Genomic DNA, 13,610 nt, shown 5'->3' with positions numbered 1-13,610 from the left:
TCTATATCTTTTGACTTCAGTACCAACTGGAAAATGATGTGCCTGCATTATTAATGGTTAAAATAGCTCAAATACAATAATGCCCACCATAACAACCTTTATCTGATACTGACCCATCAAAATCAATTTGAAACAAGTGAAAACATTCAGACAATTTCAGTAATTTCAAGTGAAAGTCTGACTTGTCCGGCTTGTTTTAGAAACGCTTGACATCATACTTAGTGCAACTAGCTGTGGAAAAGAAATGTTTTGCAATAAAAAGGTAAAGTTCTTACCTTGATTCTCTTGAGCAGCCACTGCATGAGTCCCTGCTGAGCTGCCTCTGTGCAGAGGCCTGGTCTGAACTCTGCCATATTTTCTATGATAGCTGAGGAAAGTAAACAATATGAAACATTAAAAAATGACCCTTCAAAATCAATCTCTGCCTTTCTACAGTGTCCTTGAACAAATCGCTGAAAACTTATAGAAATGTACCAATCCAAGTTGCCAGATCAATATTAGCGCTGATACTGATCTTATTAAGTGGACACTGTTATTGGCCAGATGCCACCCTTTCCCAGTAAACACAGCTTTTTTGTCAGCGTTCCCACTCATTCTGTCATTACAGGCCACAATATTTTATTGCCACAGCAATTCTTAATCTAAGTTATCTATGTAGACAGAGAAACTGGTGCAAAAGATCTGTGAATCTGAACAAATAAGTATCACATACTACTTATTTGGTTGGATATAGAGATGGGATCTGGGGAATTTTCAGCATTATTGACCCACTGATTGATCCAGAGGGGAGAATAAAAAATCACATTTGTAAATTACCCAAAAGTGGGCAGAACACCTATAATTGGCAGAATAATACGTTTTAGGCCTATGTCTTCTCTATGTTGGTAAGTCAGTACATCCCACCACTTAATTACAGGGATTCTTGATGAAAGGCCAGCATCAAAGAAATCAATCAATCAGAAGTTAATATATTCAGATGGTATGCAAACACGCTTTGAGGCAGAGGAACTGTGAAATACAAACGGTCATCTTTTTATAGAGGGTTCGTCTGGATTCTGTCCCAGCTTCTTCTAATATTATCATTAGAAAGCTGTCCGTGCCACATGATATCTCTATCAGAACAGACTGCAGCAGAAGGGGACAGGAAGAAAGAAGAGATTGTGGGATGCTGATGAAAGGAGGGGAGGAGAGGGAGCTATAAAGGAGGAGGCAGATAGGAAACTAGGAGAAATGGTGGGGAAAATAACAGGGAAAGCAGAAGGGAAGGGAAAAAGGGGGTGGGAAGACAAGGCAAAGACGAGGGATGGAAAGCTGAGGGGATGTGGGACGTGAGGAGTGAGTGAATTGGAGAATGATGGGAATAACAAGAGGCATAACTAGCATGTGTGATAGAGAAAGTTGGGAGGCAATAAAAAGAAGGGGGAAAAAATACAAAAAAGCAACATCTGGAGAAAGGGGCTGCAGAAACAGAGGAAGAGATGGAGAGGAAGGATGCTGAGAGAGAGAGAGAGAGAGAGAGAGAGAGAGAGAGAGAGCAAGAGAGAGAGAGAGATAGAGAGAGAAAGAGAGAGAGAGAGAGAGAGAGAGAGAGAGAGAGAGAGAGAGAGAGGGAGAGAGAGAAAGCGAGAGGAAGAGGAAGAGGAAGAGGAAGAGAGGAAGAGCCTTTATCAGTGATTCAAACAGAGCAGACAGACAGCATCCTGGAGGACAGCAGCCTCAGAGCAGAGAGCAGCCAAGGCAGACAAAAGGCTTATTCAAGCTTGGAGAGCTCCCTTGATAACACACACACACACACACACACACACACACGCACACACTTGAATAGACGATGTACAAGCACTGCTCCCTCGATATAACACACACTCACACACACAAAGCCAAACACACACACACCTAAACAGCCCTCCTGACACTTGGCCTCAATCTGGCAACAAAGGGGGAAAAAATCATCTCAGTAGACTCATTCGACACAAAAAGAGCTGAGAGGCAGAAAAGTCTGATTCATTGCGAGGCTAAATACAGAGATGGTGACTCCTCATCTTGCTGGTCCATGCCGTCACATTAGACCTTGTGTCTCTATTTAATGCTGTCAAATCTATGCCAAAAATACTGATTGTGACTCACCGGGGTCCAACATAACTGATGGCCCAAAGCCATTTAAAGTTTATGCAGGACAATCGGAGTCATGGGTATAAAGTTTAGGGAGAAGGGAGGGCATTTCTCTTTGTTTGATAGCGTTAAAAGTCAAGTTAGACTTTGCTGCCAGCTTCTCGACTCGTTTAAAAAAAAGACGAGAGAGAGCAGGGGTGACTGAGGGAGGAGAGGGAGCTGCAGTAGCGAGAACAAAGCCGGTGAATGAGAGAAATAAATTACTTTCACTGAAGTTCTAAAGCGCAAATAAATAAGCATCAAACAATCTACAGATGATATATTGTAAACATAGACGCTCTTAGTTTCTGTTTTCTCCTTTTCATTCTTTCATTACATTCAACTCCGTGTCTTTAGGGACCGGTGGTTCGCGGAAGCAGACAAAGAGTGAAGAATCTTAAATTTTAGCTTAACATTTCAAACTTATGTCTTACTTGAAATTTCAAATAAATGAAATATAAATATAAAAAAGCTGAGTAAGCCCTTTTCAGACTAAAAAGTAAATTCTATGAGAGTGCAGAGAAACCAGGGGAACTATTGGCATGACAGTTACACCAAACGGAGACTAGTTATGCCATGCCAGCTGTTATAATAAAAATAATAAAGGGGAGTTGGTGACATACACTAGGGACATTAACAAGGTGTTTGCAAATTTTAATAACCAACTTCACAAATCGGAGATTAGTCCAGAGGTGGGCAATTACAAGACATTATTCTCGAAGATTAACTTGTCGGATATGTCAGCGGACCAGAAGATTATCTGGACAGCCCCATAACAGTAGAGGAGGTCAAAAGTGGTATTTCATTAATAAATGCTGGAAAATTGCCTGGTCTGGATGGTTTTCCCTCAGAATATTGCGAGAAGTTAATAATAAGCATGTTGACAAATTGGCTCCTATCCTCACAACTGCGTATGAAGAATTGTTCTCACTGGGGAAACTGCCAGAAACATTTAATGAAGCTCTGATCTCCCAAATTGTTAAAAAAAAAAAGATAAAGACCCTACGGATCCAGGAAGTTTCAGACCTATTAGTTTGATTAATGTTGACTGCAACATTCCGATGAAGGTTCTTGCTAAGAGGCTGGAAAATATATTATCACACTTAATGCATTCAGATCAAGCAGGATTCATAAAGGGAAGGTCATCCACGGACAATGTCAGAAGCCTATTACACCTTATGCAGCTTAATTGGGATAAAAGTACCCCAATAGCTACCATCTCCTTGGATCCCCAAAAGGCATTCGATAGAGTGAAGTGGGGCTTTTTATAGTAATCTTATCAAATGGATGAATGTAATTTATTCAGATCCAAGGGCAACAACGAATGGAATATCATCCTTCTCTAACCTAACACTTGGGATCAAACAGGGTCATATTTACAGCTGAGGAGCAGCCCGAAATCTGTCTTTGGACTGAAAAGGGAAGAGGAAAGGGAGAGTAAGGTTCAAGAGTTTCAACTTTCTCCTCATACATACACTCTGCCTCAATATTTTATAGGATAATGTCAAATATTCAAACTAAAATGTTTGAAAGCCTGAGACTAATATGGCAAAAGGGACTTGGTAGTGAGATAAGGGGAGACTTGTGGCAGGAAGTGAAATAAAATGTAGGTTGGACTACAAGGGATGGCAGAAGTGTATCCATTATAAAATTGTACATAGGTATTATTCCTGTTTAAGATGTGTTTTACCCAAGATATTAAATGTTGTAAATGTAACAACGACGTGGACACATTTCTCCATGCTCTATGGGAATGTCCCATGATACTGCCCTTCTACTGCCCGCTCAAGTAACTTCTACCAGAATCCTCACAAGTATGTCGGTTAGTAAATCTCTTGTTCCACCAGTCGTTCCTAAAGCAGAGCTTTGACTGACAGTAACAGGTTTTATTGTAGCTGCCAGACTAATTCTATGCAACAGAGAAGAGCCCACATAGGCCAGATATTACATGGTGGTTGCTTGTATGGCTGACTTTGAGAGGGATTTCACCCCTCATATTAAAAAAAAAGAAAACTCCAAAAGAGAAGTGTTTTAAAAGTGCCTCTTCTTTGCCAAAATATTTAAATGAGACACTGGCTGCTTTTTTTCACCATCAATGAAAACGGCATGGACGCTTGGCAGCAGGTTGACACACTGTTAAAGCTCATGGAATACAAATAAAGTTAGGCTGTCCTCTCTGTGTGATGTCAAACCCAAGTCGTCGAGGACTCCCTGTCACTGTGCTGCCCAAAGCTCCAGCTCTGGCTCATACACACCTTTAAGATGTGCCTTCTGCTGGTAGAGCTTGTCATGTTTCAGTAATAAACAAGAAAGGGTTGATTAATTATGCTTGCTCCAAATATTCTAGTGTTATTGTGCTGCTATTTTTATCCAAACCTGTTTATTTTTAATCATGTTCAGTATAGACACATTGAGAAGCATCTCTACAGGAGAAGACACCTGCAGTGTGCATTAAAATTTGTCCCAGATATTTGTACCACATGTTTAAAAAATAAATGGATGCACAAAGTTGTGCAGGTTTTTTTAACTGGTTGTATTGCACCTGGGGACACACCCAGCTTGTTTTGCTACTAAGATGTTTGTATGGGAAGATTGGTATGTTGATACATCTGTCCTATAGGAAACCTGTGGACTGACCTGAGGAGGATTGTGCACAGTAAGAGGGATGGGAATTGTCCAGTCCATCAAATTTTCATATCCCTCCGAGCTTATCAGTTCCTCTTATCAATGCCCAGGAATGTGATGTCGACAAAACAAGAAAGACGAAACTCAACTGTGAGTGGTTGAGTTTCTGCAGCTATCTCGTTATTTATATTAAAAAAAGCTGCAGTTGGAAAGGTTTTTTGAGCTAATGACTAAAATAACTATCTATGCGAGTCGAGCATGAAGTATGCTGTGAACTTTCTACGCTGTCACTCAGAGACAAATATTAGCAGAGTGGAGCAGCAATCAGCAGTAACAAACGAGACCAGCTGCACAACACACACTGCAGCATTAAACTATGTAAACCAACTGTGAGGTGAAAAAAAAGAAAAGAAAATAAGAAGAAAATAACTCAGTGCTCGACAACAATAGTTTCCCACAGTGCAGCAGAGAGGCTGCTCTCCACTGCTGGAGACATGACATTAATAACACAGTGGAGCACTAACCCTCCTGCTCATTTTGTTATTCTCATACAGACAAGTGACTGTACGATGCTTTCAAATTCATTAATTCATTCATTAATGCAGTCACCTTTGGTTGCTGACCATTTATCTTGTGCACCAGACAGTTATGTTTAATTGATAAACAGTTGAGATAATAAAACAGTTGCATTGAAACTGAAATCCTGTGAAGGCCTACTCCAAACACTGAATTAATCAGGAATCGATAAAGAATTACACCAATAAGAAGATTCAATAATGGAATAGGTATCAACAAAATCTTAAAAATTCCCATCCCAATACAGTAATACAGGTGTGATAATACTACAGTCCTGATTTAAATCCCAATGGTGTCAAAAACTGATATTGTATTGTTGTTTGATGACCAACAAGAACACTGACAAAGAAAACAGAATTACTACTGTCTTTCTCTTAAACACCAAAGAAAATGTGGAATAATGATCAACAACTAACATTCTTCATATAATAGTCAACCCTGTATTGAATGAGGAATATAGGAATTCACCTAGATTGTAATTACAATATGATGGGGTGCTGTATGAAAACCCTAAGACACTTCTTGCAATGTTACTTTGTCTACCACCACTGAACAACAGGAGAGCAGCACTCTTTGTAAGCAAAGCAGTTCCATATTTCACTGCTGGCACAAGCTTTGCTGGCCAGTTTCCATAGACTGGGATTCAGTTCAAAACAATATGAATGTTTGGGCATTGTGTGCCAAGTTTTCAGCAGTCTGATTCAGATGTATTTTTGCGCAAATTGGACAGGTGACAGTGAAACGACTGTAGCTTTGTTTCAGTCCTTAAACTATTTTAGTGAATCCATCTGTCAGAGCTGTATTCGCCTACACCTTACAGTATCAGATGGAAGGCTCTGCTTCATACTGTAGGAAACAAACAGAGCATTGGAAGGTTGGAAGAAATGAAACCAACTAACTTGATAAAACTGGTTCTAGGTATGAAAGATGGAACTACTTTACTTACAGTCCCTTATATAGTCTTATTAATCATGACACATACTGTATAACAATGTCTTTTGGGGAATAAAAACATGAAATTTCATTTTTTGCTTTTGTTGATGGTAGTTTGCCTGAGGATGAACACTGACTGGAGATTCATTATTAAGGCCTTGGCGTACATCTCCTTACCCAGTGTGTTATAGATGCCGTCAGCCTCCTCTTTAACCTGTTCATCCAGCCGCTCCATATTCTGCACCAGCAAGGCCACCACCTGAACCTCCAACTACAGACACAGAAGGAAAAGTTTGACATTGAGAGGTTCAAATCAGATTTTGTTTTCCCCACATGGAGACTCTCTTGGATGAAACACTTAATTCTTCTATATAGGCACTATAAAACCATATTAACTTTTTTATTTAATACAAATTTGAACTTTAGTGATAAGTGAAAGCTCAAAGAAGGATGTCTTCACTAAGAAACTGCTTTTTTCCTACATTTACATGACATTGCACAACTCAAAAACATACTTCCCCCAATTTATCATGACTATTGTGCAATACGAAGTATAATTGTTGAAGTTGGGTAAGGGGATATATTTTGAAAATATTTCCTACTATAAATACTTCTCACGTCTGTATACTTTTTAGCAGAATACTTTTAAAATACCACAACTTTCACCTTTCTCCACTGTGTTAGAAGTCTGTCAGCTCGATTTATCTTTATACTTTGCGACGTAAAGTGATGTTTCAGAAGAAACGTGACAAACTCATTTCACAAAGAGAAAAAGATGTGGAGGAATGCAGAGATTACAAAATGAATGTTCACTTCTAAGTCTCAGTCTTGGCAGAAGAAACTTGGTGTCTGTCTGTCTGTCTGTGCTTCTCTGAACATGTCCAAGTGTTATCACTCAAGTCAAGATTGGAGACTCATAACCAAACAGAGCTCGCCTCGCGGGGAGCAGACTGGCTGGATAAAAGTACTATTACAGATGAAAGGAGACAGACAGTCGACATAGATTTATGAGCCACCAGAGACCGTCGTGGATCATTTTTATTCATCTTATCAAGGATACCACCTGGCCTTCTGGCAACAAGGACAGAGGAGCTGGGGGCATTACAGCAAAGAGGAGAGACAAATGGATTCAACTAACCCTTGCTGCCCTTAAACCAATTCCCTTGGAAGTTACTGTAAAGACGAGTGTAGTTTATGGCGCTCCATTGCATGGTAAATGGGCTGAATTTATACGATACTTTTTTTTCCCAAGAGTGTTGCATAGCCACCTGAGCTAGTCTCTCGCCAAATATCACACCACAGGCCAATTCACACACACATTCACAGCTTTTGTCTAAAGTTGATATTCATCCAACATGTCTGGACTATTGTTCCTCCTTCAACTAGCCTCTCGATGCTCATCAAAATGGTTTAGCGACATGTGTTCTCGAGACATTACTCAATTTTTAGTACATTATGCAAACACAAAAAGGCAAATCAAATGATGTGCAATATTATTGTCATGCTAATGTCAGATTATATATTGAGCTGATCCAGAATTTTGTTTGGATACTCAAATACACAATATGCAGCGCACACAATCCAACAACAGATCTGTGTATGCTTGTGCTGGTGAGGCTGTTTTTTTTAAGCATGGCAAAAAAAAGAAGAGAAATGTAGTTTTGGAGCTAAATGAGTGAAGGCTGGCATTTTCTCAGCTCTGGAAATGCTTTGCTCTGCTTTGAAAGAAGCCAACCGCTGTATCTTCTTTCACAGGGTTTGCTGGTTAAATGATGATGTCCCGTAACAAAGGATTCACATATATCAGTGTGCTTGGGATCCTAATTGCAACGTCACTCTCGCTGAACTCCTGGATTAAAATGTCCGAAGCCAGATGCCTAAAAGTGTAAAATATCACGTCGGCCTGCTCAAAGAAGTTGACGCATTAGACAAAAAGCGGTCATTTATTTTGGAGAGCAAACAACTCCCGATTATCCTGACAAATGCCAGTGGGATGTAGCCTGGCGCAAAAACTTGCCACGTTTAAGCCAACAGTCTTTGATGGAGTGTCATAGCGACGGCTGTGAAAGAAACAGGGACACGCGGTTCTTTCCTCCTTTATAGGTATATTGGCACATAATTGTAGTTTGACCTTTGCCTTTGTCAGTGTCAGTCTAAAATGTCAGCGCATATAATGGGGCGTCAAAATCTTCCCCTGGCTCATAGACAACACAAAAGGCCATACAACAAAAGAGGAAGAGGGAGAAGAGCCGAAGCTAACAGCCACGGCCATAGGGTAACAAAGAAAAGCTTTAGATAACCATAAAAAGTGTGAGATAAGGTGCTATAATTATGTGACTGACATGACATTTTGATTTTTTTCTTCTCTCTTTTTTCCCCCCTTGACTAAGTTCTTGTAACATGGTGAAATTCAAGTTCAAGTGCATTTAACTGCCACAAAAACTCACACTGGTATATAACTGAAAAGTATAATCTGTTAGCATCAATATCAATCAATATATTGAAATGAAACAGATGCTGGTCTCAGCTGCATCATAACAAAAGCTTGATGATCAAAACCTCAAAATGTCCTTGCTTTTCATTCGTTAACAGAGACTCAAAGGAATCAATCTGATTTGCCTGTTTTTGGATGCCAGAGCCAACTTCTTCAGTATTGACCCCCGCAGAGTGCTGTTTCATCACTATCAACAAAGACTGATGTAAATCCTGAACTCACCAGAGCATCTATGAGCACCTCAGCGCCCTCCTCGCTCTCGTGGAGCGTGTCGATATCTGTCAGCTCCTGTAGCAGATCCACCACTGCTATGGCAACATGTAGCTCGGGCTAAGGACAGCAAGTCTGTGTCAATGAGTTGTTTTGTTTTATCCGATGCATTTCATTAAACTCCAACCAATTTACTGTGGTGCACTTGACTAAAAAAATCAAAACTGCAGTGTTAATATTACTACTTTTGGTCTTTTCTTGGGATATGAATAAGAATAACAACACTTTAAAAAAATCTATTTTAAATGCCAAATTCTAAATATGAGATGAATGGATGAAAATGAACAGACGGCCTGAATCGATGTTTAAATGAAAGGATATCAGTGTTTTCATGACTGAGGAGGCCCAGCAGTGAGTGCACAGCATTGAGCTCCACCAGTAAGTGGTAGAGGTCTGGCATTGTGGCAATCACATGCATCTCCTGGATGATGTCATTCAGATCCAGCTCCGACTCCATGAACCTGGTTTAAGAAAATTGACATTTTGGTTAGCATGTTAGCAGCCTGCATTACTAATCAACTCAAGGCAGTATAAACACACAGTATGAACACCAAGTTGTTTCAGCATTTTAAGCTTTGGTAAGTCCACACCAAATTAAACTTAATGCATGCCTGCAGTGTGTTAGCTATTAAAAATATCTCAAAAAGATCCTAAAATATGACAGAGAGAGGGTAATAATGCAGGTTCTCATTAATGCTTACTTTTCTGGGTTGTCCGGAAACTTTATCCTAAGCTCCTGATTTTTGTATGATCTTTTCTCAAAGGTCAAGATCATTTTCTTCACTGAACTCTCATCCACTGGCTCTGCCTGTTTGATTAGTGCAAAAAGGGAGGGAGTAGAGAGGAAACGATGAAAAGGAAGACAGAAAAGGAGAGAGAGAAAAAAAACATCTTTTATCAAGGCAACAACTGCAATAACAACAAAGAGACATTAAGTTCTTCCTAAAGTTTTGTTAATAGTCACGCAAGTCTCTGCTGATGGCACGTGAGCCAATGCATTGTTCATTGCAGTATTCTCTGAAATGCCACAAACTAAATATTGTGTCAATAAGCAAGAAGAAGAGTGTTACTGGAAGAATGTCATTATCCAAATGGATACACGCACAGCCCAGGAGCTTGTCTTTGCTGAGGAAGAATTTATCTGCTCAGGTCTATCAAATTTACAGGTGCAAAACAAGAGGAGATGATCTTTTCATCCTTGGCATGCAGAGAGACGCCTGGATGGGGAATATAGCTGTATTGTGAGGCTGATGCGTGTTATTCAAGAGGAAATGCAAAGTGCTTAGTTAGAAAAGTTCAGGTGTGCACAATAAAGCGCTGTGGCAACCTTTCGCACTTGATGCAAAAGTGCCTGCACACCCTCATGCCGGGGACGCTGCATTAAGAATAAACCTACCTTAAATATGTGAGTGAAGCTAAGTGCCAGATGTTTTTTACAATCAGAGAAAATCTAAGTGCATTTCAACTGTAAATGGAATGGAATTGACCTCCTGACGGCTTAAAAGCAGGGGAAAGTGTTGTATAATAATAATAATGACAGGTTAGGAAATTACAATTGTCTGACATTACAGAACAGTGTAGCACTTTGCTCTGAAAAGCTCTTGACACGTTGAATATTTGAAAAGGCTGTAGTGTGGGATAATAAGAACTGTGGAAAGTAGAGAGAGTAGAAATACTGTACATTTTGAAACCCTTACATTTTTAGGGCATGTTTGTTCAAAGGACTGACTTCAACTGTCAGTTATCAAAATAGTTGGCGAAAAATGTTCTGTTGATCGACGTATTTGTCATGGCACCTCATCTCTTATTCTATTCTTTTGCAACTTTAAGCACACTGTATGGAGGTCACATCTGTTCTTTCGAGAGTATATATTGCAGTACTTCAAGAGTGTGTGCATGTAACAACTTTTTAGAAACTATACTAAGAATTTCACTCACCTCAGGTTCTTCTTCATCCTGGTCCATCAGCTTCTCCAGGATCTTCTTCTTATCCCCACCCAGGTCGTCGGTGTCCCTCATATCCATCCCTCCTTCCGCTCCTATTCCTGCTTCTCTGAGTCTGCTCAACTCCCTGACACTCATCCCCTTCTGCTGCTTCCCTCCTCTGGAGTCCTCCTCTCCTCCAGCTGATCCTCCATCCTCCTCTCTTAGACGCTTTGCTCCTCTATCGGGCTGCGGAGAAATAAGAGGAGACAGAGAGATGCTATGACCCACAAAGGAATTATGATGACTAAGATGTACCTTGCATAAAATGGGGTGGTGGAACAAAAAACAGGCAGGTATTCTTCTTAACATTTCATACATAAGAAGTGATTTGAGATAAGTAATAAAGGGTTTTTTCCCATCCCACCCATAAGTATCTCTCTATGTACTTGATTAAGGCAGCATCTAACAATTATTTTCATTATCAATTCATAATTCTCATAAGTTGTTGATTAACTAATTAGTTGATTGGTCAATTAAATGTCTCTTCGGGGAGAGTGGAGAGAACAGGGCTTTTCAGCACAAAATTGTATTAAAGGACCAGTATGTACGATTAAGTGGCATCAGACAACCAACTGAATCCCCCCACCCCCCTTCCAAGTGTGTAAGAGAACCTTCGGTGGCCACAAAACTTGCCTAGTCTGTTCAGTTAGATGCCACTAAATTCTACATACTGCACCTTTAATAACAAACAAATCTTTTGGATACTAGTTTTTAGTTGTTATACCACTTCCCATGTTTGTTTATTTTGTTATCTTGTTACTCATTTACAAACTTTTTAAATGTAATATCAATAATATTGTATGTACACGGACACATGTATAAATTCACTGAGATTTGGGCTGCTCATTTGAGCATAATATTGATGTTGTTGTTTTGTCCTTGCTTTTTACACTTAAGGACAAATAAAGAAAATGTTTACCTGAAATAATAATATTTTGTCTTAAGGTTTGCATTTTGTTTGGCCTGAATGCAATATTAATGTCTTTTTATAGATGTATACCTGCTCATGAACTACTTGTGGTTGTTTATAGAGATGGTAACAGATGTTTTATACTCAGTTTTGTTGCCTTCGCTACATAACTATCATACAACTCATTCATTGTTTCCAAAGCTAAAATCTATTTTTTGTCTCGACCAACAATCCATAACTCAGATATTCAGTTGACTGTCACAGAGCACTAAAGATTACAGCAAATGTTGACATTTAAGAGGCTGGAAACAGAGAATTTGAGCTTTTTATTTCCTTAAAAAAAAAAACAACTCAAAACAATTAATCGATTAAAACGATAGCGGTTGATTTTCTTATGATCTAAGCTAATCTGTTAATCGACTAATCATTGCAGCTGTATACCTAACTATATATAACAATGCAAACACTACAACAGAAGCTCAGCAGGAAAACACATGAAGTAAATTAGCGGCTACTCTGCAAGAAGTTTGAACAACGAGCGACATGTGAACTCATTTAAAAAGTCATATTTTACTTAAATACAGTAATTTTACAGGTTATTTGTGTGCCGAATGTGTTAATGAACACCAACAACTGATAAAATGTCTTTCTTCGAGCAGTATGGAGTGTGTGTGTTTACCAAAATAACAATACTGCATCAATTGCTACATTTTTGAATGGAAACTGGCACACAAGACAGGAAACGCAGTAGAGGTGACTGCGTAACTGTACCAGACACAAAACCATGCAACCTTTAGAAAAATGAGCAAGTTTACCAATGCATATGTGTTTGTCTAAAAGCATGTGTGTAAAACCTCTTAATAACAAACACTAACATCGTAACGTTAGCTCTCCATTCACTGCTGTCACATACTGAAGTTAGCTAGCATGCTAACTGCTAACTTTAAATTAACGTTAGTGTTTCATAAACACTGGTGAGCAGAATACAACCTTACCTGATAGCTCAGGAGCTCTCCAACATCCATCTCTCCGGGTTAGAAAAAGTAAAAATGAAAAGTTTGGGAATTAAAGAAGAGCGTACACTTCAATAGTTAGCTAACCGGCTAATAACAAGCTGCTGCCCACAACACACGCATGCCGTAAAACGTTACGTGATACTGTCGTAAAGCTTGACTGCTGTTACCCATGGCAACGCAATTTACTTCTAATTTCAATGAAGCTGGAAATAATAAGAAACGCTTACTTAACTTTCTTACTTTTTATGCTCTGAATGTTTACAATTTATAGGCCTTATAAACCGGGTTGGGAAGGTTACTGTAGAAATATAATAGGTTACAGATTACTATCTGTAACCTATTTAAAATGTAATAAACAATGTAACTATTTCAATTATTTCAATTACTTAATCAAGGTAATGTATCTTATTACATTTGATCACCTTTTGGTTACTTTTCTAACGGATGTTTTCAGCTGTTAGGGTAAGTGTACCCATAAAGCACCAAAGTGTTTTTTCATGGATACTGACATGATTTATAAGGGACATTATTATTTCTTATAAAGCATGATTTATCTCTCATTTGAAATGTATTCATTAGTTCATGTAGATCTTGGAATATAAAATAAAGATATTTTATGAAAAAAGTCAAAAGTCTGGCATGGGCTTAATTG

The 13,610-nt window shown here is 39.0% G+C and overlaps 1 protein-coding gene across 1 annotated transcript in view; it reads right to left on the bottom strand.

The window, feature by feature from the left end:
• Positions 1–13,070, bottom strand: part of ctnnbl1 (catenin, beta like 1) — a 54,337-nt gene extending 41,267 nt beyond the window's left edge. Inside the window, exons 1-7 of the mRNA XM_062427065.1 lie at positions 12,938–13,070; positions 10,985–11,218; positions 9,748–9,854; positions 9,368–9,507; positions 8,999–9,096; positions 6,460–6,553; positions 276–367 (exon numbers count right to left, since the gene is read on the bottom strand). Coding sequence (XP_062283049.1) covers positions 276–367; positions 6,460–6,553; positions 8,999–9,096; positions 9,368–9,507; positions 9,748–9,854; positions 10,985–11,218; positions 12,938–12,967 — 795 coding nt within the window. The 5' untranslated portion in view covers positions 12,968–13,070. The remainder of the gene's footprint in view (positions 1–275; positions 368–6,459; positions 6,554–8,998; positions 9,097–9,367; positions 9,508–9,747; positions 9,855–10,984; positions 11,219–12,937) is intronic.
• Between the last annotated feature and the right edge of the window lie 540 nt (positions 13,071–13,610).

This window comes from Scomber scombrus, chromosome 10 (assembly GCF_963691925.1).
Source record: "Scomber scombrus chromosome 10, fScoSco1.1, whole genome shotgun sequence".
Classification (NCBI taxonomy): domain Eukaryota; kingdom Metazoa; phylum Chordata; class Actinopteri; order Scombriformes; family Scombridae; genus Scomber; species Scomber scombrus.
The sequence above is the reverse complement of the archived record's forward strand: the minus strand, read 5'-3'. Positions and strand labels throughout refer to the sequence as shown.